This window comes from Alosa alosa, chromosome 2 (genome assembly GCF_017589495.1).
Source record: "Alosa alosa isolate M-15738 ecotype Scorff River chromosome 2, AALO_Geno_1.1, whole genome shotgun sequence".
NCBI classification, from domain to species: Eukaryota; Metazoa; Chordata; class Actinopteri; order Clupeiformes; family Clupeidae; genus Alosa; species Alosa alosa.
This window is the reverse complement of record NC_063190.1, coordinates 5,593,800-5,618,872: the sequence shown is the minus strand read 5'-3', so window position 1 is coordinate 5,618,872 and position 25,073 is coordinate 5,593,800. Positions and strand designations below refer to the sequence as shown.

The window sequence follows — 25,073 nt, the reverse complement described above, 5'->3', positions numbered from 1 at the left end:
ATGCGGTTCCTGAAGTTAAGAAAGTGACATCATACTTGCATGTGGACTTTTAACTGTTAATGTCTTTGTCCCCTTATTTTGGCATGTGCCAAATTATTTATTTTGCTTGATTTTATAGAACATTGAAGAATGATTATGGTGCTACTGTGAAAAAGCTATGGTCTTGGTTGTTAAAGCCTTGGTATCAAGATAGTCACAAGATCACCCAATCACGATCAGGAACCAACACTAGCATGTAGGCACAGGTAGTGCTATTTCCTCTCCAAGCTCAGTACAAGAGATTAACATGCCGACCTCTCTCCCCCGACAGGGAAGAAGAATAAAGTGCGTGTGTACTACCTGGCCTGGCTCCGCAATAAGATTCTGCACAACGACCCCGAGGTGGAGAAGAAACAGGGCTGGACCACTGTTGGGGAGATGGAGGGCTGTGTGCACTACAAAGTGGGTGAGTGAGGCCAGCGGCGCCATTGACCAACAGAGAGGAAATGAGGAAGAGGTGTGGTGTGGTGTCACATTGGTGGCACATCTGCCACATAAAGGCTGGCGTGCAATCACCCTGGTCGGTGGGTGCTACACATTGGTGGTGGTTAGTGAAGTCCCCCTTCACTGTTAAGTACTTTGGGTGCCTTGATAAAGCACTAAGCATTGTTGTTGTTGTTGTTGTCTGGCATCCCCTTAAGAGTTACTATACACCATTATATGCACCTTCATACAAACACTCTGATCAATAGTTGTATTCTGCTGAATTACTTTCTGCTTGCCTTTTAGTTTTAGAAACAAATTGATAATGTCTGTAAATGAAATCAGAGAAAAGTACAAGTATAACATTGCAGTATATGGTGTAGAATGATTGAATTTCTACAAAGGTTAAATAATACGTGCAAAGAATTTTATTCTTGTCCCTCAACTACTCAAATGACTGCTGTTGAATATTATCTTACCAACTTGTTTGATGTTGTTTACTTCGATATGGCCTTTGCTGCCATTAAAGTTGGAGGCAGTATAGGAATGTGAGCGATAAGCTCTGACACGTGCATATGTGCTTCTGTCCACAGTGAAATACGAGAGAATCAAATTTCTGGTCATCGCTTTGAAGAATGCAGTGGAGGTGTACGCCTGGGCTCCCAAGCCTTATCACAAATTCATGGCTTTCAAGGTTGGGATGGGTTTCACCTGAGCTCCCTCTGCCCATATTCCCTTTGCTAGTCTCAGTCTGCAGTAGGCTCTGTCTGCTGTACATTACATCAGACTTTGTTTTTCCAACTTGTTTCCTCATTTGATTTTTTTAGTGGCAAGTTTCAAAAAAGAGGGTTGACTGAACACAAGTCTTATTTCTTATTTCCTCCTTTTTTACTTTGCTTTGATCGGTCTTGCTTTGTCTCCCTCTATTCCTAAATATATCTTCTCTCTTTCTCTCTCTCTCTCTCTCTCCCTTCCCCAACCTACTCACCATTCTCTCTCCCCCTTTCACTTTTCTGACATCCTCCTGCAGTCTTTCAGTGACCTGCCCCATAGGCCCTGTTTGGTGGATCTGACTGTGGAGGAGGGCCAGAGGCTTAAGGTCATCTACGGGTCCAGCGCTGGCTTCCATGCCATCGATGTGGACTCTGGAAACAACTACGACATCTACATCCCTGTGCATGTAAGCCCTTATTCACAGTAGCTCAAAACACTGAACAATGATATAAACATGTTGGAAAATGGTGGTTGCCTTCTCAGAGGTTTGCTCTGTGTGACTGATTTACTGTGCTGAAATATCAGGAATCATAACTTAAGCAGACTTAATGAGCTACATCCGATCAACACATAGAAAATAGTTGCATTAGAGACAAATAAAAACAAACAAAGCAAATTTCAGCAAACTTGAGATGGCAATCCAACATAGAAGAACATGTGTGTTGGTAAAATAAAAAATGTTAAGATGGAGAATTTGCCAGAAAATAATCTTCTTCAAATGAAGACCATGGCAAAAACGTAAAGGAGCGAAAAGTAAACTAGCTTTGTGTCACCACTACCGGTACTTCATTTGAAGGCCAGTCAGTTCTTATTCAGTTCAGTGTACTCTGACATTTGGAAATGTTATCATGTCCTGACAGGATTTGTCCTTATCAAATTCCTTCACTCAGCCAGTGATCTCCCTCTCGACATACTGAAAGTAGGCAGGAATAAGCAACATGTCAGGTGCACACAGCCAGTTTCTGGATTAAATGCCTTCCTTACCTCCCTCTGGGAGGCTATATTTTTGGTGTGGTTTGTCTGACTGCATGTAAGCAAGATTATGCAAAAACGGTTAGGAATGGGCCAGGAAAGAACATTTTAAATTGTTATATTTTTGGAGCGGATATGAGTCACTGGGCGGATCTGCTAATTTACTTTCACTTCCGCTAACCTTGTGCTGTACACCATATGTTATGTGAGTCATTCTATGTCAAATCTGATAGAATAATCCAGGAAATTTGTTGCCGCAACATCTCACATTTTGCTCAAAATTTGTCAACATAATGTTTAGATCCCCAAAATGTTTTTTTTTACAAAACCTGCAAAATATTTGTGTTAAATTCCAATATTTTCATATTTTTTTTCACCTCTCTCAAAAATACTTCATCTTAGAGGCCACGTTTGGGCATTAATATCTTAAAAAAGTGGTATTAGTAGCCTGCCCAGACTTTGTAGGATGGAAGACAAACATGTTCACAGTTTGTACTGCATTGGTTTAATGGGATGATTGCATGTTTTCTTTTCAACTAAATGTGTAAACCCAATTGTATGATTCCACACCATCTGTCTCCTGTTGTGGCTCCCTCAGATTCAGAGTCAGGTGACTCCCCACGCCATCGTGTTCCTGCCAAGCTCTGACGGCATGGAGATGCTGCTCTGCTACGAGGATGAGGGCGTCTACGTCAACACCTACGGCCGCATCATCAAGGATGTGGTGCTGCAGTGGGGAGAGATGCCCACCTCTGTGGGTAAGTCACTCACTCACTCACACACTACCTCACTCACTCAGTCTCACACATACGCACTCACTTACTGTCACACACAATCACGGGATCAAAAGAGTATATATACTTACCACTCACACACATTCTCTCACTCAGAATCACTCACACACACTCTCTCACTCAGATGCTCACTCCTTCACTCACACACTTATTCCAACTCACTCACATACAGTACACGCCCACAAATTATAAATACACACATACATTGTCAGCAAAGGAAGTCCAGATTCATTTGCGAGACTTGCTCCATCTTGTTCTCGTAGCGCACATCTGCTCCAACCAGATCATGGGTTGGGGCGAGAAGGCCATTGAGATCCGTGCCGTGGAGACGGGCCATCTTGACGGCGTCTTCATGCACAAGAGAGCCCAGAGGCTCAAGTTCCTGTGCGAGAGAAACGATAAGGTGAGTCAAAGTCAACTTCATTATCCCAAAGAGGGAAATTCAGATGGTCAAGGTGCAGAGATACACACATTAAAGAGTGAAGTACAGCTGCCACACACAGCTGTTTCCATCCCTAGGACCCATATACTGTACATTCACACTCCCATACAGCCAAATGAACCCTTCCACTTGCACACTTCCTTTTTTTAGTTCTTTAATTATATGATGTACTTTTTTTCAACTACTTTTTTAACTATTACCATCTTATGCTTTACTATTACTCTTTGCCTTTGTTTATGCAAAGCACATTAAATGACCCCTGAGTATGAAATGTGCGATATAAATAGACTTAAATAGACATACCACATTGAAATTCATATGTTCATGTTCATATGCGTATGTTCATTCACATGCATTCAATATATCCACCATTACAATTACTGATGTCTGCTGGATATTTGAGTGACCCATATGTGCTCTTGTACACTCTTCCCAGGTGTTTTTCGCCTCGGTGCGCTCTGGGGGCAGCAGCCAGGTGTACTTCATGACTCTGAACAGGAACTGCATCATGAACTGGTGAACAGCAAGGAGCTCCCACTGCCATTCCACTCTGCTGTTTGTGGTTGTTGTCGTTGAGGTTATCTTCTACTCCCTACAACAAGCCCTCTTTTCATACGCCTGTACACACTCAACACAATGTTTAAACGATGTTGCTTGCATACAGCTCAGAACCGATGGGTGCAGCTGTGTTCTGCTCTATTACCGAGACACATGTGTACCCACTTAAATGCTGTTATCAGTATCCCCACAGATCTTATACAAATGTATTCTCACACACACACTCACACACACACACACCTAAAGCCACATGCATGCACCTTGGGCGCTGGTACGTGGGGTTGGAGCTCTATTCTGAAATCCTCACCATTGTGAGATTCCCTGGTGTTGCCTCTGGGTGTAATATAGTGGGTTGTTGTTTTTTTTTCTTTTCCTCTTCTGAGAGACGCCCCCGTCTCGCGCATGGTGCACTCCAGAAGCTCACAGTAGACACGAATCCAGAACAGGCTCCAGACGTCCTCTGTACATAGCCCTGTATTAACACACCACATCAGTCCTCCAACAACATTCCTTCCTATCCTGATCAACAGAAATTATGATAAGCTGTACAGAAAAAAATGATTTTGAAATGTTAGAGAAATTTTGTTTTTGCGGGGGAGCCAAAAATCAACAAGCAGTCTGTCATTATCATTTAATCAGAGCTAGCATATTAGAGACTGGCAGGCCTGTCTACTGTATTAAGCTTCCTGTTGGGGTGACGCCTTTGCAGAGCTCTTTGCCTGAAATGTACTGCAACAGCACACTCTAGAGTTTAGGAGTGGCATTGCAACGCCTGTAATTTACCATTCATCACTTTGTAGTCTTGTAGAGCAGGTTTTCATGCAGGCAAAAAAAAATAATTCATAGTGGTTGACTTTTCATTTACAAAATAGGGGTTGTGGGGGCTTTTAACGCTGACAATTCTCTTCACCTGTTGGCCTCTAATTGAAAAACACTCTTGCAGTGGCGGTACCCGGGTAATCACAGTGGTACCTGGACCGGAATGACTTTTGAGTCAGACACTTTGTTGGGCCGGTAGTAAACACACACATTACGGGCAGTTGAACACATGCTAAACGCGGAGCGTCACTGTGCCCCCAGACTGCTGCTCGGCCTCTGCTTCTTGCTTCTCACCCTGCTGTGCGTTAAGAAACCTACAAAACTAAAAATCTATTTGTCCAAGTAACGGAAAACATGTACTCCTACATAGGAGGCAGTCGATCCAATTTCTTTTGAATGGCAGTCTTTTTTTTTCCTCTCCATGTCCTAAGTTCCTCTATATCTAAGGCGATTTGATATTCTCCGTACTGTATCCGTACTTGATATTATTCCTGCTTTTATTCTCTACTGTTTTATTGCTGTTCTATTGCAATATGTGCCGTTCTAGTGCCGTTCTCGTTTGAAGTTCTTAGAGGGGACCTCTTCAGTTTTTACAGTGGGAGAAAGGCTTTTTTGGGAGGGTGGGTGGGTGGGTATTTCTCTGAAGATTTGAAATGGGATAGTGCGCCTTTTCAGAGATGTGTTCTCTGTATTGAGCTTGAAGGATGTGTGAAATACCCGTCAGATCGGTCATTCTACGGCCTATATTAATAACAGATATAACTCCAGAACCACTCTGTGGTTGACCCTTTCTATCTTGATGATATAATTATTTGCGGCTTGTAACAGAGATGTCAGGTTGTGTTTAGTGTTTGTGTGTGTGAGAGTGTGTTTTACCTACTGTATGTGTATGTTTGTGTGGTAGAGCAACTGGAAGGAGTTTAGCCACTGATGCAGCAGCTATGTTGTGTGTTGTCATCCACAGGGTCACTGCCCCCCAGACACACCCCCCTCATGTTCCCCTCCATGTGTTCAGTGCCCTGTCTTTGTAAGCACACAGTGTGAGGGGTTAAGTGTGATTTTTGCTCATTCCAGAGCTATTCAACAAAATTATTAGGAAAAAAAGAATATGAATATGAATTGACATCACTACATGTAAAGATATGTATATACAGTGAAGCACTTGAATATCTTAACAGAAAGGAGATTATATTCAAATGCTATCAAGCACTTTGATCTCTCCCTTGATATGTAGGCATGTATGTACCATTTTGTTTCTGAGTCTAAAATTTTATAAAATTGCCCTGTATACCAGATGATCAATGCTAGTGTCTTTGTACAACTGAAGGACACATTACAATTTGCCAAATTGTTTTGCTCCAGCATTAACCTTAAATCTCAGTATCCCAATGTTTGGAATAATTGCATATCATTAAATGCTTATGACCATCACTATACTCAATGCTAGATAGCATTGAATAATGTGTATCCAAAACGTTACCCTGATTGATAGCCATTACTTTATTGTGTATAAATGGCTTTATATAGTCAAATATTGGACCAAGGGCAGAAAAAAACTCATTAGAAATACAATCAGTCCTTTGCTTATGAAGCCAAACTGCCATGTTTACCACAATTGCCGTGCCTTGGAATGGGATAGGTGGTCTGTAAATGTGTTCTTGTGTTTGTGTATAAATGGAATGAAAGGTGAGACTGACAGACAGAGGGAGGGATGGAGGGAGGGAGAGGTGTCTTTGAGTCAGTGCAGAAGCTGATCCTCTCCTCTGTGACGTAAGCCAAGGCACATCAGGGCTTACAGATAAACACCAAATCAAAATGGCAGCCCGCCCTCCTGGCTCATAAAGAAAGGTGTCTTGTGCCAATAAAGTGCACTTAATCTACCCGAAGCCAGAACAGACCTTTGATTTCCACCTTTAAACCGATTCAAAACATAAAGCCATGACTTTGGATTATTTTAGTCAAGCAAAAGGCATCTATTCCCTGGCGTGTGTCACCTCAACCGAGCATGTTGCTGTGCTTTCACACACCATTTAGCCAGGAAGGAATGCTGGGAGCCAGACATGGACGGTATGCTAGAGAGGGAGAGGCCTGTGTGGCTGACTGTGGGTTGTTTTCTAGCGGGCACCAGTATCCCAGAACTTTGCTATTTGTAATTACATCGTGCCTGTGAACAGATTGCTTCAACTTTCATGCTTGCTGCTCACCTGTGCAAGTTAGTTGCCATGGAGAGGGACTGGTTTCCTGCATTGCGATGCTGATCTGGCTGAATAATGTTTTTTGTCTTGTTTTGTCGTTCGCATATCCTGGCCAGCTGATGATTAGACTTCTGTGTGAAAATGAGCGAGAGACCTAGTAAGAAAAGCCATCACTTTTTTCAACATTGCTGCAGATTGCGTGGACCAGAGGGTGATAAGTATTAGTGTGGAGATGCTGGTGACGAAAGGCTGTATTGGGGTTCATCAGTGTTCCGTGAATTATAAGAAACACTTGGAAAGCTTTTAGAGATGCCTAAGAGATGATTTTGCGAAAATGGGGAGGGGACAGGGAGAAAAATTAATATATAAGCTCTATAAGGATGAGGATATTTTTATTACATAGATATGTAAATTATATTGAAAGAATTTAACGAATGTACCTCCACTGAAGAGATTTCTGTGTAACATATTTTTACCGATATATTAGCAATCTAAGCACAATACATTTCTGATTCAATAGGATACTGTAGCTGTATGTGTGGCTATATACACAGTATAACTTTGAGCATTAGAATGAGTTCCCTTCTCTTTTTTCTCTTTCTTTTTGTTTTTTGTGTAAAAAAATACTTTTTAGAAGAATGTGTGTGGGTGTGACCGTAGTTTGGGGCAGGTGTAAGAGCTTTTTCCGATCAAGGCGCATCATGCTCAGCCCTCTCTCTCTCTTAGGAGTGGTGAGCAGGGTGAAGGGACCAGTCTCATGTTGGGCATGAAGGTGTTCTTGACAAGTAAATAGTAACCTATTCTTCACTGAAAGGTGTCTTGAATCAGTGAAAATACATTTCTTGGTTACACTTTTTTGTCACTGAACATTTTTTGCCCTGAAGAATTAAATTAATATCTCAAACATGACATTAATTAATTTCAAAGCCATTTTGGTTTTCACATTCACTGCAACAATTTCACAGGTCGGTTTATATTATGTGAAGTAATCATTACCACATTGCAATAAAAATGTTGACTTGGTCAAGCTCGAAACACTTTCATTTCAGAGCAATATTGTCTAAACCTTGATGAACTCTTATGGGCTCCAATGTTTGTGTGTACTTGTGTTAGTGTGACTGGATCCAATGTGAAGGGTAATTGTGGCCCTCTGTGGCATCTTGAATCCGATGAGTACACATGCTACCCCAAACAATACATTTACAGTATATTTGCAGAAAAACAAAAACCTCTGTGGTGGAATTGGATGTTTAGTAGCAGGCTCAGAATGCCATTAATCATTACTGTCAAGGTGGTAATTTTAGTGATGCAGTGTATTTCTGCAGCTCTGTTAATCAGAAAAGGCCTTTCGACTGCTGTTTTTAGATATTGATCTATTTAACTTGCTGTAATCAGTTCTTAGCAAATGGCATTTCCTGACTATATTAAAGAAGATAAAGAAATCATTATCCTAGATGGACTTTTGTAAGTATTCACAAGGTTTGGAAGAAGTTTAACTCTGTGGAATGTTGTCATGGTAACCAGGAGAGGTTAAATCTGAAGCGTTCTATGTTGATATCCTCTGTGATGGGTTCATAACGTTATCTTTTTATTTCATGATTTATTTTCATTTTAATAATAAGAAAAAGTTTGTTCTTTTTTTGGATAAGTAGATGTTTGAGCTGTATTTTAGTGTTCATGTTTTAAGGGTGGGAACTTGAGATTGTACTTCATGAACAGATGAGATTTAAAGTCTTAATATTGTGTTGAATGAACTCATGAGTCTGTCATGTCTTAACACAGGACTGGTTGGTAAAATTAAAAAATACTTTGATCTCAGTTCAGCCTCAGTATGATGACTTTTGTTCCAGCCTATACTTGCCCGACATGCACACTAATTAATAATGAGTTAAGACCCAATCTATGTTGAAGGGTATACGGGGTGTAAATCTATATATCCCCACTATAAAGGTTTTCAGCAGTGAATAGTAAAGATCAAAGAATGAACATTGATATACATTTTTAATAAAGACAGTGCAGTGAATTGTTACTGAAGTGTTACTTGCAAATGAAAACAATTTGAAAATGCAGTACATTCTGAAATATAACATGGTCAGCGATTTTAACAGTTCCCTTAGACCTGTGACATTCAATATATTATGAACCATTGACGGTTGTACTGGGTTGCCAAACATGTGTCAGTACATGGAGTTCTTATTTAAATGCCATGTCATTCCGTCAGTGTACCAAGGGACTGTTACTTCAGATATTTGGTGTTTTTAGTTCGTTTCTATTTACCGCTTTCATCTTACAGTGTATATGAGGCACACAGGAAAATGAATAAAATAAGCATAGAAAATAAAACAAAAATTAAAACCATCGGAACAAAAACTATCATATATTACTGATATATATATGCAGGTCAGGTGTACATATCTATAAAAACGTTCACAACAGAAATGGCCATGTAAGTCAGCTGAGATATTTGGCAGTGTTTTGGGGGTTTGGGCTTCTCTCTGCCCTCTGCTTCAGTAGAGACAGTGGACGCATTCTCCTCGGTTCAGATCACTGTGTTTACAGAATGCTAGGGATATGCAACAAAATCAAAGATGTGACAAGGAACTGTTTCAAGTAGTCCCTCGAGGTCTCTTGTGAGCTTCTGAGAAGGTATTTTTTAAAACAAGCAGGTGTGTCTGTGTGTGTGTCTGTCTGTCTTTGAAAATGTGTGTGTGTGTGCAAGAGTGAAAGAGAGAGAAAGGGAAAGCCAATTAGAAAGAAAGAAATACTGGTCATACCAGGAGTTCATAAAGCATCTACCAGCTTACCAAACACTTCCTTTTATGTAGAAGTTGTTTTGGTCACTTTGTGATTCAGTGTAAGATGTAGTATGCATTGTAAAGTGTTTGTCAGTACAGACATTTACAGAATAGTAATATGTGATCATTTGTGTATACTTCAAGTGGGTAAATCTGCATACATTCTGATTGGCATCGAGAAGAATTGCTTGTGACATGTATATTAACGGGTATGTAAACTCATACCTAAATGTAATTAATATTTACAATGACCTTCCATGTGTTTGGATGTGCATGTGTGTGTACACCTTATATACAATACAGTGTGCATCCAGAGTGCAATGTGTGCACTGAAGTGTGTAAAGTAGGAATACTGTATGACCATTTTGTGAGTGCGTGCGTGTGTGTGTGTGTGTTATAGAAAGGAAACAAAGAAAAAGATGGAGAGACAGTCTGAGTAAAAGTAGTTACGTGTGTGTGTGTGTGTGTGTGTGTGTGTGTGTGTCTGAGGTCAGTTCCAAATCTTGAGGAAGCTATCCCAAGATCCAGTGCTCACTGCCATACCATCTTCCGTAACACCCAGACAACTGACGCGATTGTCGTGACCCGCCAACACACCTGGCAGAGAAAAGAATCGACACAGAAATATTAGCATAATTAGGTTAAAGTCACTAAAAAAAAAAGGGTGAACAAAATCTAAAACCGTTTTTAATCTTCCTCCTTTGTGAATGATGCCACCAAACCTGGTCGGTCGCCCTTCATGGCGTCCCAGATGTTACAGTTGAAGTCATCGTAGCCAGCGAGCAACAGGCGCCCAGAGCGGGAGAAGGCTACGGAGGTGATGCCGCAGATGATGTTGTCATGGGAGTAAAGGCCGAGCTCCTGGTCAGCGCGCAGGTCAAACAGACGGCAGGTGGCGTCGTCGGAGCCTGTGGCAAACGCGCTGCCGCTCGGGAAGAACTGGACCACCGACCCAAGGTAAGAGGGAGGGATAGAGGGATGAATGGCATTTAAAAGGAAGGTAAAAGAAAAGAGGGGGATAGATGAAAAGGACAAAGACAGAAAATTTAGTAAACATTTTTATTACATTTCTTCTGGTGATTCTCTAAATAAAGTAAAAAGGGAGCTAGTGTGCAGATATTCCTTAAGATACAGAAGTGTAATGCATTATGTGACATGCTTAGCTGCATTGTAGCATTAAGGCCATAAATTGATATAAATATATATTTTTTGTTCAGCAATGACAATAATATTTGGCACATGGCCTTAAGACACATAAGACTGAAGCCCGTCTTTACAGATAGGGACCTGAAGGGAAAGGTAATTGCACTCACGCAGACAGCGTTGATGTCCGATTCGTGACCAGTGAAAGTCTGTCTGCACATGCTGTCGCGGATGTCCCAGAGCTTGATGGAGGCATCACACGCACCCGAGATAAACATACGGGAGTCCGGGGCCAGGGACAGGCTCATGACGTCTCCGCTGTGACCGGAGAACACAGTGGTCTGCTGCCCAGTCTCGATATCCCACAATGCACTGCAAAACACATGAAGAAGCCTTTGGCTACACATACTGTATGTATAGTTACACCTATACAACTATTACAGTTATCTCAAACAGACCGGAATTAGCATTTTTTTACTCATGACAAATGAAACAACATTGCCTTTCACATTCACTTCTGTTAATTGCTTTCTAATTTCTATCAGAATTCATATTTCATTACTCTAAACCAAGTATGGCATCACCATTCTTTTTGTACATAGAAAATCCTGGACTCACCAGGTTGTGTCTCCTGAACTTGTGATGATTTGATTGTCATCAATGAAACGACAGCAGGACAGGTAACCTGGAAATAAAGACAGGCAGGTTGATTTAATGATTCATTGTTTGCACAATCCAGATCTATTGACCCAAACTGTAACTTAAACCAAAGTCCTTTTAGGCAAGTCCCTCCACTCAGCAGCCATTTGACAATGCTTTTTGGGCACTCGTTGGGCATTTCGGCAGAAATGCGCGTGCGCAAGGCTTCACAACACCAATCTTGCTCCAGCGGCGAGATCACAACACATGATTGGCGCGATGTCTTCACAACGCACCATATGATTGGCTCAATGTATTCACATCACACCACATGATTGGCTCAATGTATTCACATGTCGACGTTTTGCCGAGGAAGGGGTGGGATATGTGTAGACAACGGCCATATTGGCGTGACAAACTAGCCCCATGCATTTCTATGGAGGATTTTTTGAGTGCTGTGTCTCCACATTAGAAAGTCTCTGCTTAAACTGTATCCTAAAGCTCCTTGAGAGTTCCATGGTTTCAGGCGGTTGGGCTCAATTGTATCTGATATCGTTGGGGATCACTTTCAGATCGATTTTGAGAACGATAAAAAGCTAACAGCCAATCAGAATCCATCAAATTATAGCCATCACATTCATTAACACGAGGAGAGACTTTCTAGCCTGGGAAAAATCCAGACGTCCGCCAAATTCGAGATTCGCTCTGAAAGTCCGTCTGGCCAAGAACCCATTCTAGCCCATTTCCAATTTTCCTAGATCGAGGCACCAATCAGAACCCTTGAGGCGGGCTTTACACGATGACGATAGCGCACCCTGTTGAAGCAGCCGGGTTTTTTTTTTTTAAAAAACATCAACTATGGCTGCTGCCGCTTGTTTGAAGCTGATATCACGTTGGTTTAAGACAGGGAGTTAGAAGTTTCTTAACTGCTTCCTTATGTTGGAATATGCAACATTGTACAAACATGTATGTAAGGGATTAGCCTGACGAGCCAGACCCACATTAAAATGTAGGGTCTGGGCACTCACCGTTCGCAGTGCTCAGTCCAAGGGGCGGGATAATCAGTTGTCTTTCAAATTCCCTCTGCATGCAATAGGACAGCGGCAGCGCTATGAGTCCCATGCGTTTCCCACCAGCGGAGCTAGTTGGCTAGTTCAAACGTTTGCCAACTTAATAAAAGCTTAACTCGTGTCACACTGTTCGCCAACAGCAACATCCATCTTATTTGTTTTGAAGTAGCAGGGAATTCAAGCCAAACCGTTGCAACTCTGCCATCAATCATTATGTTAAGCCCACCTAACGACTCTATACACGATTTCATTGGCCTGATTGAGTTTCGATTTCTGGAGCTCACAAGCCAACTGAGAGTTGCTAGACTAGCCCTGGCAGCAAAGGGGCGCGTCTAGATTTCTAGGCTAGTAAGGGATACCTATGTGATATCTGCAACAGTGGTAGGCTACTGAAAACGGTTTGATATTCTGTTCATTTATAGGACTATAGTAGCTGGACACGTAGCCGACAGAAAACACATAGGCTACTTTTGAATTGGTGTGCTATGCGAGCATAACTCGAATGCTACACTTTTGCCTTGAAACAATTCCGGCATAATTGCTTTGAACGTTTCAGTCTCTCGTTCCCCATTCCTGCTTTATATGTCCCGGTCAGCCAGAAAGGATGAATGAAACAAAATGCTCGTTTGAACGTGAACGGTTTTGTTCAGAGCTGAAAATGCAATTGTGTTTGACAGAGGGCAGATGTAAATTGCTAGTGACAAAATATTAGCTTTCCGTGTGGTACGATGTCTTTGTAAATTAGCCTACGTTTAATTAAAAAGTGGTTAATTCTTCCTGCTTCTCCCTACAACCAGACAGTAGGCGTGTTCGTCTTCATGCAGATCTGTGCAGATCTGACTTCACATCAAGTAAGATCTGCATGAAGACGAACACGCCTAATGTTGCAAATTGCGTGTTTCCGTCACTCTGTGTCTTTCGTTGCTCTGATGGGTTTTTGGCCTCTCCTATTGCGTCCGAGGCATTTTGATCGGAGTCCGTTTGGGAACGCCCTTTGGAAATGGGCTGTGAACGAACCTTCCCCAGACCCACTCTCAGTTACGACTGAGAAGGGTCTGGTTTTAACCGGGCTAGAGACTTTCCTTATCGTTGGTCAGTGTGGATGCTTTTATCGTTACAATTATAGTTACCTTTATAGTTATCATTCCTGGTGTGAACGACCCTTAACAATAATGCAGGAGCAGGTTACCTGTATGGCCAGGTAGTTCTCGGCTCACGCGGACGTTGCCCTCTCGGGTCTTCAGGCTGTAGATGGAGCAGATGTTGTCGAGCCCCCCACAGGCTACAAAGTTCCCAGAAGGGGCGTAGGCACACGTCATCACCCAGGAGGAGCGCAGGGGGATGGCATGCATCTGAGGGTGGAGGGGGCAGAGAAGTGTAGGCATAACCGTTGGGATCCATTCATATATCACATATGCCATTCACATATCATTCATAAGGGTTTATATACAATTCACATACTATTCACTAGAGTTGTAAAGGAACACATATTCGTACCGAACCGTTTAAGTACAGGGCATTTGGTACATTTGATACACTTTAACAGTAATCAGCAGTAGGCTTTTTTTCTTGCGAACCATGTTTCAAATTCGAGTTCCCATACAAATGTTAATTGGTGGACCAGTTTAGTCAATTAACGTCAAAAAACATTTGGCACCTTGTCAAAATACTATTCCTGTTACACCGTTACACAAAAACTTGTAAAATGCAAATAAAAACAGAACGTGATAAACTGCAAATCTCGTAAACCTATAAAGCTGCAAAAAGGACATAGCCAACATATCAAAAGTTAATTTTTAATTTGATGCCAACAACACACAACACACAAGTTTCCATTTTACACAACGTACCAATTTCTTCTGATTTGTGATTTGTTGTACAATTCACATACTATTCACATAACATTCACACGTTTTTGCATACTAATCGCATACGATTCAAATACTGTTCACAAGCATTTACATACTATTCATAACCATTCACTTATACTGGAATAGATACCAACAATGTACCGTTCTCCTGGGTTGCTACTCTCTAACTAGACAACAAAACATAAGTATAGTATAAGTATATATACTCTTTTGATCCCGTGAGGGAAATTTGGTCTCTGCATTTATCCCAATCCGTGAATTAGTGAAACACACTCAGCACACAGTGAACACACACTAATCCCGGCGCAGTGAGCTGCCTGCAACAACAGCGGCGCTCGGGGAGCAGTGAGGGGTTAGGTGCCTTGCTCAAGGGCACTTCAGCCGTGCCTACTGGTCAGGGTTCGAACCAGCAACCCTCCGGTTACAAGTCCGAAGCGCTAACCAGTACGCCACGGCTGCCCCCTAAATGCAATACTTCCTAGGATGTAAGAAAAGGAAGCTATACAGAATAAGTTCTCATATTATATAACACACCACCGTTGTAAGACATGGATGTACACTTCATGTTTTATTTTGATTTTTGGTTCAGGTTGTGGAATCTCACAGTCACACCACTCACTCTCCAAATGCTAACATGTTCCTCTCCAAATTGCTAACATGTTCCTCTCCAAATGCTAACATGTTCCTCTCAAGTCAAATTACCTTATTAGTGGTGTAACTGTCCCAGATGATCAGTTTCCCGTCTTGAGATGCACTGACCAGAAGCCTTGGGGACAGAGGAAACGTTTACATTAGTCATGTGAGGACAAGCTCTCCCCCTAGTGGCCACATATTGCACATGCAATGGTTTTCAATGCCCCCATCATATCAGTTACACCTAAAATGGGGATGTGCTTCTTCTGATGAGGGAGCAGCTGAAGGTTGCCGTGTCCTTTCCAGACCTTAAATCGAACTTCTGTTTTTGAGAAGTCTTGCAGAAAGTGTGAGTGGCTGTCTTGAGCGTAAGGGATGACCCTCCTAGTCCTCCTTTAGTACTTCTGCTTTTTACTACTGACTGACTAGAGCACATTTTCATGGGCCTGCACATCACAGGTATCAAGAGAAATGTTGCGAGAACATGGTCTAAAGAGGTCTAGCACATTACACACTCATAACAATAAGAATTAGGAACTAATACTTCTAATCCGCATCACCAGTAATCCACAAAAATACCCATGTATGTATGTGTACGTATATGGGTGATTTGTACAAAACAAATCATGCTAGGGAGCACACATATTGTCAGAGAAATGGATGCACAGCCAGAGTGTAGCCAAAAGGCTCAGAAAAGTGAAGAACGATGTCTGTATCTGCTCACCTTGAGTCAGTGCCCCAGTGCATGGCATAAATCTTAGCCAGGTGGCCACGAAGAGTACGCCTCGTCCGCATCTGAATACGCCCAACCGGGTCCAGACCTGCAGTTATCTGTCCGTAAAATGCGCACACACACAAACATGCACATGTAAGCCATGTTGTTTTTTTTTTTGTTTTATTTTTTTTCTCTTTGTGGACCTCACTAAGTGTGATCTGGAGATTGTCAAGTCAAGTCATTTTATTTGTATGGTAAGGCTATTTGCACCCCTGGTACAATTAGCAGTGTATGCTATTCATACCCTGGTGCAATTAGAAGTGAATTCTATTCGTACCCCGGTGCACACAGCAATGTGTTCTATTAATACCCTGTCTGGTACAAATATCAGTGTATGTTATTTGCACCCCTGTGCATTTATTCTGGCATATTGATTAGGATGCTATTCGTACCCTGGTGTATATAGTAATGTATGCTATTTACACCATGGTGCGTGAACTAGCTAATTGTTGCAATCAAAACTTCCATTTGAGAACTGATTTCTTGTTCAAATTGTGCGCCTTCTCTCCAGAGATGTTGGTACACATGCGCACTCACTCTGCCAAAATGTATCATGCAGGAATCGAACCCCGGTCTCCCACGTGTTAAACTGTGTCTGTGACCACTGCACTATCTACTAGGTAAACTTATAGTTTATAGGCCTGAGCGTCATATTCACGAAATTTCTGTTAACTAACAAACTGACGGTTGTATGTGTTCACTAAACCAAGATTATGAAAATAAAACACAACTTTTCAATCTAAAACTTAATCTTAACAGATATTAGTGCCGAAACCTTTCAGAATTCTTCACTTTCTGCTGACGAAAAAATGAATGTCCGCCATGTTTTTTGTTCACGTGAGCAATGTCTTTTTGTTGTTATATCACAGGGTGTGAATAGCTCAGCTGTGTGGGCAAGGCTATTCGTACCAGGGGTGTAAATAGACACTCCGTTATTTGTATAGCACATTTAAACGACAGTTGACCCAAAGTGCTTTACAAGTTAGAGCAGGGAAGGCAGAAACAATATGCCTTGAAGATAGATAGACAGGTGTATAGACCCTAACCCTAAGACTGAATATAGTTAAATAATGTAAAATAGAATAAAACTAATATAAAAAGATAAAGTTTAAAGAGGTAAAACAAAGCATAAACATAAATTAAAAGACTATAAAGTATAAAAAACTAATGATAAATACCCAAGGATAAGAAAATAAAATAAATAAGTATATATAAACATTTCAAAACAAAGGATAAAACAAAAAGGCATAACAAGAAATTAAAAGCAAGAGAATTAAAGTGTGTTTTCAGATTTGTCTTAAAGCTGGCAATTGTGTTAGGATTTCATATGGGGAGGGAGGGAGTTCCAGAGTTTGGGGGCTACTACTCGGTCCACTCTGGCTTAGGGTGTGTCTGGGGGATGGCAAGGAGCTGTTGGGTTGTGGACCTGAGTGATCTGGCTGCAGAGTATGTGGACAGAAGCTCAGAAATATACAAAGGGGCTTGACCATTGAGTGCTTTAAAAACAAAGAGTAAAACTTTAAAATCAATTCTAAATTTCACTGGTAACCAGTGAAGCTCAGCTAAAACTGGAGTTATGTGCTCAAACTTTTTGGTGCCAGTGAGGAGTCTTACAGCAGCATTCTGAACTAACTGGAGTCTATTTAAATTATATTGGGTTGGGCCTGTGTACAGTGAATTGCAGTAGTCTAAACGTGAGGTAATATAAGCATGACTGACTGTTTCAAGATCTTTCTTAGATAAAAAGTGCTTCAGCTTAGCTACTGTTCTAAGCTGATAAAAAACTACCTTTAACAACAGAGCTGACTTGTTTATTAAAATGAAAAGAGCGGTCGAAAATGACACCTAGATTTCTGACCTGACTCTGCAAGTTTGATGACCAAGGCATTGCTCAGGTGTTTTGTAGGGGTAGGGGATCCAAATAAAATCATCTCAGTTTTCTTGGCATTCAACTGGAGGAAGTTTGCTGCCATCCAGGATTTAATGTCTTCCAAACAGCTAAAAATAGTTTCAATAGATGAAGTGCAACCAGGGGAGATGGGTAAACACAGTTGTGCATCATCAGCATAGCAGGGATATTTTAAGTTGTGCTTTTCAAGGCATGTATAGGGAGAATAACAGGGGGCCAAGAACTGATCCTTGAGGGACGCCATATTTAATATCCATGACTTAGCACCCAGATTGGATGATGAGAGGGTTTGAACGGACTAACCACAGGCTAGTGGTCAAAACTAGTGGTCACAGACTAGAACTAATGGTCAAAAAGCCCATAAATGCTCCAGGGCCTTTCAGTTTTAGCATAGGTCTTGTTAGTGAGAATGTTACTAGTGAGGGTTCTGAGGGGGATTGCGCATGTGAGGTAGTGTTACTGTATATGTTATGAGTGTTCTGTCTGCAGGTTACCTGGGTAAGGGTGGAGTCCCCACATGCTTTCCTCGCATCCTGGCATGAAAGAAAGATCAAAAGAGAACATGAGACGTTGACAGTTTGCACCTAGTGTCTATCCAACACCTCAAATGAACGCTTACATTTACATTCATTTAGCAGATGCTTTTATCCAAAGCGACTTACAAAAATGAGGAAAAGTGTTTATACTTTAAGAGATACTGCTTAAAAACAAAAACACTCAGCATCTCACTCTTATCTGGTTCCTCAGTTGCTCTGCCTCCTGCCGAAGCTGCTCCAGCTCACTCATGGTGGATTCCCCCAAGCCCACTCGCTCACCCTTGGCCACTCAGCCACCTGCAGGGGGGCACAGAGCAAACCCAAGATCGGTCAGTCACTCTCTCAGTTAAACACACACACACACGCACAAACATACCAACACACAATCTCTCTCACACACACACACACAGGGTGACAAGATGGCCTGGCAGACCACACCCCATAGTGCTGTGATTTTTCTCAAGATTGCTTTAGAATGTGAACGTGTGTGCCTCTTCGTTTCTATTTGAATTCTAAGGCTTTATATTCATTTCAGTTGCGTTTATCAAGTGTGGTTCCTCAGTGAGCTCTAGGACAGACCCATCTGGGGGAGGGCAGGAGAGACAGGCCTGGTGCACAGCGGAAGGCACTGGGGAGTACTCCAGAGAACCCATCTAATGCCTTATTTACACGCTCATTCATACCAAGCCACGGCGCCTTCATTGTTAAATGCCCCACAAGTGCATCACGCAGGAAAGCTCAGCACATTCAATCTCATACAAGTATTTTTTCAATGTAGTAGGAGGAGGGGTGTAGTGTGTTCTGGTTCTGTCTATGTATGGTTATAAGTCAGATTTTCAATCAAATTCTTTTAGCCCTGTTTTATACTTTGTGCATCTTAAAATACCCTGAAGGTTAACAATTTCCATTTCTCACTGTTAAGTGAACAATACAATATTTGGACATTTATACTTTCAGATGTACAGTTTAAATGTCTATGATAGAAGACAAATTTAAAATGGCATACTGTGGTCATAAGTCACAGTCCATACTGTATTCAATCACACTTTGAGTTGAATTACCCCTATCTGTATTATGCACATCATAAAATTGTATTAGTCCTGGTATCTGTGGGACATAATCTGTAATCCCATGTAATCTGGGTGGAGACCATCATGTAATGGGTTTTGTGGTCCATGACCTACTGCACTTTACAGAGAAACAAGATTAGGATTATAACAAGTAGCAATAAAACGGGTGTTTGTGCTTGTGGTTTCCTTCATTGATTACATACTGCATACTGCATATCAATGTAAATATACAGGTCACACAAGCACAAGTTTAAACTTCATGTAACTGTTAAGACTATATAAATATACAACACAACTACCTCTATTTTTTTTTTTATATATATGTCCTATATTTCTATTTTGATACATACATGTTCTATATTTCAGTCTTGCACTTTAATTTAATGTTTATTGTCTATGGCTATGTCTATAGTATGTCTATGTCTGTATTTAAAGTATGTCTATGTCTGCATGGGAAAGTAAGAAACGAAATTTCAATTCTTTGTATGACCAGTGCATGTAAAGAAATTGACAATAAAAGCCGACTTGACTTCTGTTTGTGTGTGTGTGTGCACCCGGACGTAAGTACTCTATGTGTGTGTGTGTGTGTGTGTGTGTGTGTTGAATGCATTATTTAAACCTCATTAATTGAACATGATCATCTCTTGTAGGCTCCACTGAGACGAAATAGGATTTTCAGATCATTGCAATGAACAAAAAGGCCGATAATCACGATGCAATATAGTAAATTAAGAAAAATGGCATTCTCAGTATTGTACTGCTTTCAGAAGAACTCCACAGTGCTATTTACAGGGAAGGAACACATTCAAATTTCGTTACATAAATAGATTTTTTTCACATTTGTGGGCGTATTCAAATAGGCCATAACCTCATTTACTCATGACAGGCTGGCCTGATGCAGACACCAGGCATTTGCATCCCGTGTACAGTTATATTTGTAAAAGTACTGAGTTTGCATAGGGACCAACCATGGAGGCCTCTTGCGAAGGAACAATGCGAAATGAAAAACCACCAGGAGGCTGCCTCCTAGGTGAAAGTGTACTTGTACGTAAGGGATAATGTATTGTCCGCCGGTAATTATCAGAAAATAAGTCCCGACAGGGAGAACAGAACCCCGACGCGCAGCGGAGGGGTTTTGCTTTGACCTGAAGCAAAACCCCTTATTACACGGCTACTTGCCAAAACGAGAAAAGAAACCTAACACAATGAATCTTTAAAAATGATTTTGTTACCGTTTCGTGTCTTCCGCTGACAAAATAAATAGTTCGCCACACAGATAGAACTTGACAGTTTCAGGTGTTGCGTGGCAACGTCTTACTAGCTTACTTTCCCTTTCAATGAAATTCCATTGCAATAAGCGAACGGAATTCTTGCGGAGGGATATGAAAGACGTTAATCAACCCGTTGCCATTGACAGCGGTAATTATATACTTTGCCGGTGATTTATATAGATTTAACAAAGGCCCGAACGTTGGGAAGGCCCATTCATGTGAATGGAACTTTCTGCAGCACTCTGAAGAGCCGTGTAATAAAGGACCTTACATCACGAGAGAGATGGCATGGCTGTGCTATGATCCCCTGACACGAAAACAAACTTCTCACTGGTACACCTACACACACACATGCATTCTCTCTCTCTCTCTTGCGCACACACACACACACATAGCAGTAAGGAATTAGCTGGGTCATTGTTCCCCGGGGGGAACTCAACGCAGATGGATCGCGCAGCACTAATGGGAGGCGACAAGGGGAAATTAGTGGGTCCCGCTCTCATATCCCAGCTGCTCACTTTACCAATAAAGAGGAGGCAGGAGGGGATGCATCCCATGGTGCACTACTGCCACGAGGGCTCATGCGGGACCTCATCACCTGCTGAGGGTTAGGTCTACGTATCCCTGGCACCATACCTCAAGATACACCATCACTGTATCTCCAAGAAGCTCCCTTTCCCAGTTCCTATGCCACTTTGGACTGAAAAGAGGGGATTCCTTATAGTGTTTTATCGCTACATCCATGGATATGGATACAGTATGTAACCGCTAAACACTATACATCAACTCAGTTCAGAGTCCCTGGCCCTCGACAACGTAGGGGTGTGCACTTTTTGTGATGATGCAGTAGGTATTCCATTATAACACATCAAGAGGCATCAGTTTGGAACTAACAATAATTTACTGCATCCCAAAAACCAAAGAGAAATCTTGGGAGAGATGAATGGCATGCAGCCATTTTATCTTAATTGTGTTTGCTTATGGGGGCTGTAAATATGGGTTGCCTTAGGGAAAACATGGCTGGCACAAGAACAAGCGTATGGCATTTCTCAAACTGAATTTGAGAAAGTCTGATGGTGATGTGTTGTATAGTAGCCTATAGTGAATTAACTCTCAAAATGCCAACATAAAGCTGTCATGACACTAATCATGCTCACTTACATGGTTACAACATTTCAGCTCTATCTAGTCATTAAAGGCAGTTTACAATTCACCACCATCAACCACAAAGCATTTCCTCTATGAGCCTATAGCTTAAAAGGTAGGTTAATGGCAGCCATGGCCCACTTCCACCACATTTGCTCAGGCAATAAATCATCTCGAGATGATTAGTAAAACTAAGAAAATGGAACAGATGTAATGTATAATGTCAATCTGAGCCTGGCCATCCATTGAAGGATGGGAAGATTGCATTGTAGTTATTTATGCCAGTTTAAGTCCTCCTGACCTGGCAGTTTCTGTCTGCCTGCTAGTTCACTGTCTTCTCTTTTTGCCTAGCTACATTGTTCATTCTCTATTCGAATATCATCTGATATTCTATCAGTAGGCCACGTATTGGGTAAAAGACCGAAAATTGGGTAAAAGACAGAACCAGATTAAGCAACAGTATGCAGCATAGGCAGGCCTAACCTACAACAACAATTAACCAAACTGAGGCACTGGGATAGCGCAGACCAGGCCTTATATCTTGCAATATTAACGAAAGTGGGGGGAATAATTGTGGATGCGCCCCGTGATTCGGATGCGTTCCAATGGGTTCTTCCTTGGCCCATGCAACACCCGACCACCAAGTTTCATGAGAATCGGACCGATAGTTTTTGCGTAATCTTGCTGACAGACAAATAAACAGACAAGCAAACTGCATCGAAAACATCACCTTCTTTATAATTATTGCTTTCAATAAGGTAGCCTATCAAAACGGACTATGGCCGTGTGCAAGGCTGCGTTAAGATGACCAACCCGAGGCCATAGCTCCGGTAACAATGTAGCCTAACAATGAACGGCAAATGCAAACAAGCTCTTGTCTGATTAAATACCAATGGAAAAGTCTGTTCATTTACACTGGTGCGTTTCCCCAGCATACAGGCCTACAGTTTATGCCATCACTGAATCTGAAAGACCGTGTGATCATATTGCACACCGTGCTAGCCCACTCTCAATCCAAATGAAAATGCTGTAGGCAGGCGATCCATAAACCGCAAAACTGGTGATTGGCCTACGTGGTATTTTGCCAAGATCTTCAACTAAAAATCCAACAAGTAGCCGAACATAGCGCCATTTCACCAATTTTGTCAGATATATTGAGGGGACTTTAACCCCTCTCTGAAGGTTTAACTGTAAGACATGCGCATCCTGATGGAACATGGAATGGATGGATACCTGTATTTTTTATCTTGCTTGTGAGGCAGCTGTTCCCCACGTCGAACGACTATGGGCTGGATTGTTTAGACGGGACGAGCTAAGTCCCCCTTGATCTTCTTGACAAAAACCAACACTGATTAAATTAGTATGTATTCAGAGCTTCCCGTTGGTCGATTCTGTCTTGATTTCCTCTTGGTAGCTTCTTTCCAGATGTCAAAAAAACGTCAAATTTAAGTGCAGAGCCACCATTGCTCCTATAGACTGGATGTCTTCTCGAGATGAATTTGCTTCTGCTGTAGCCTTTCCCGTTTCCTTCGCCTCAGGTTTGGTTCGTCATACACACACAACCCTCAAGAGCCTGAATAGCCTATACGAAAAAGGCGATTTCTATCATCACAAATTGACGCTTCATTTCAGTCTGTTTTCACCCAAGAGCTGGACAAAGATTAAATAAATGTCGAGGCATTTGTTTCTCGCTGTGCTTTCGTGATCCTCGCTTCCTTCCTCCCAAGCTTGACGGTCTCTTCCTCCTCCCTCCTACCCGTTCTATCGTTGCGATATGACCGTCGCCTCCTTCTTCAAAAATGAATTATTAAGTAAATCGAAGCACTATAGGCTTGGAGCTTGAAAGACAAATCAAAAGATGATAACATAAATCGACTTGGTTCTTGCAGGCGACCAACACCCACCCATCGGTGCAACAATGTCAAGAGTCAAATCACTCTCTAATGGATGAAGCTGCTACAATAATATTTTTTTTCGATGACACATTTAGATGTCAGTTTGACCCAAATGAAATCATACGGACAGCGTATGGTAACGTAACATCTCATATGCAAGACCAACCACACCCATTTTGCTAGAGAATGTACCATTTCTAAACTCCCCTTTTAAACGTAATTTGACAGAAATTTGAACTAAAGTTCAGTACCCATCTCAGGAGAGCAATGGTGATTAGGTTATCTAGAAGGGACAACAAAATATCAACCTTAATGTCTTTGAAAGAAATAACAATGCTGCAGTATGGTTGTCGTGGTTGTGTAGACTATAAGTTAAAACAAAATAACACTGGCAGTGGACCTACTTCCACGCCCTCCAACGAGTTGAAAAGAGATTGCGTCTAGTTTGAGCTCACTTCTATGTCACATGACTTTTGTCATCGCCGCAGACCATTCGAGCAAAGGATTCATTCAGTAACAGTGCGACACTAACAAACGGCAGAAAAGTAGCCTACTATTGTTTTTATGAAGACCTTTTCTGACCAAATCATTTGCTCATATGTTCCATAGCCACAGACTGCTCTTTCTATTTCTTAACACTTAAAAACGACTGGGATATAAGGAGTAGGCTTGTCATTTTCACTATGGAAATGCATCTGAAGAGGAAGAAGCGCTCTCTTGGTCTTTCAGTGTTCTGACAAAACCAACAACAATCAACATTAGTTCTATTTCACTTAGTTCACTATTGGAAGAAGCAGACAGGAGTAATTAAAAGTTCACACTTGGTTGATTGCACTGAGCTTTTGCTCTTCTGAGACTGAGGCTAATACTCAGAGGATGTCGTTTGATAATGAGCTGTGTAATTACAGTTATACAGGTTTCTATTAGCCATGAGGTTTACAACACAGAAACAGAATAGAGAAGTTGAAATGTGCATTGGTCATCTGAACATATTAATAGCTACTAAGACGTAGCCTACAGTGTCTCTTGGGAAGAAACATGGAGATTTAAACCTCCATAAATGAGCACATCAGTGAATATGAAGGATTGAAGGATATGAAAGATTATATCCAACATTGCATATCTGCCTATTTTAACGATCAAGTCGTTTTGTTCAGGTGATTTGTATATGTGGCTTATCAATTCCTTTTGTAGTGTATAGGGATCCATTTCCTGAAGTTGTGAGCTACTGTATGAACAGTATGTGTGAGCGTTTACTCCCCTGCAGAAGTCTGACAATGGTTTGCTCCACCTGCCCTGTCTTT

At 41.5% G+C, this 25,073-nt stretch overlaps 2 protein-coding genes across 3 annotated transcripts in view; one reads left to right on the top strand and one right to left on the bottom strand.

Moving 5' to 3' along the window:
* The window catches only part of mink1 (misshapen-like kinase 1), a 30,895-nt gene extending 26,263 nt beyond the window's left edge, over nucleotides 1-4,632 (top strand). Inside the window, exons 24-29 of the mRNA XM_048238149.1 lie at nucleotides 311-445; nucleotides 1,056-1,156; nucleotides 1,493-1,642; nucleotides 2,807-2,966; nucleotides 3,266-3,405; nucleotides 3,881-4,632. Of these exons, the coding sequence (XP_048094106.1) occupies nucleotides 311-445; nucleotides 1,056-1,156; nucleotides 1,493-1,642; nucleotides 2,807-2,966; nucleotides 3,266-3,405; nucleotides 3,881-3,964 (770 nt within the window). The 3' untranslated portion in view covers nucleotides 3,965-4,632. The remainder of the gene's footprint in view (nucleotides 1-310; nucleotides 446-1,055; nucleotides 1,157-1,492; nucleotides 1,643-2,806; nucleotides 2,967-3,265; nucleotides 3,406-3,880) is intronic.
* A 4,366-nt stretch (nucleotides 4,633-8,998) lies between these two features.
* On the bottom strand, nucleotides 8,999-23,921 carry gnb2 (guanine nucleotide binding protein (G protein), beta polypeptide 2). Of its 2 annotated transcripts, none has more exons than XM_048237371.1 (10): nucleotides 23,108-23,921; nucleotides 18,581-18,684; nucleotides 18,346-18,384; nucleotides 15,892-15,998; nucleotides 15,237-15,300; nucleotides 13,853-14,015; nucleotides 11,573-11,639; nucleotides 11,125-11,326; nucleotides 10,534-10,750; nucleotides 8,999-10,408 (listed from the first exon to the last, which is right to left on the bottom strand). In XM_048237371.1, exons 2-10 carry the CDS (start codon nucleotides 18,635-18,637, stop codon nucleotides 10,302-10,304), a joined length of 1,023 nt encoding a protein of 340 aa, XP_048093328.1. In that variant the 5' UTR covers nucleotides 18,638-18,684; nucleotides 23,108-23,921; the 3' UTR covers nucleotides 8,999-10,301. The 2 variants fall into 2 exon arrangements, with proteins under 2 accessions (XP_048093328.1, XP_048093329.1); XM_048237372.1 differs by lacking the exon at nucleotides 23,108-23,921 and adding an exon at nucleotides 20,690-20,729.
* Between the last annotated feature and the right edge of the window lie 1,152 nt (nucleotides 23,922-25,073).

Coding starts and splice junctions, on each gene's coding strand:
- gnb2 (XM_048237371.1), bottom strand. CDS start 18,637: ATGAGTGAGCTGGAGCAGCTTCGGCAGGAGGCAGAGCAACTGAGGAAC. Junction 11,327..11,572: donor AGTTCAGGAGACACAACCTG/GTGAGTCCAGGA, acceptor TGTGTTTTGCAG/TGCATTGTGGGATATCGAGA. Junction 10,409..10,533: donor CATGAAGGGCGACCGACCAG/GTTTGGTGGCAT, acceptor TTTCTCTGCCAG/GTGTGTTGGCGGGTCACGAC.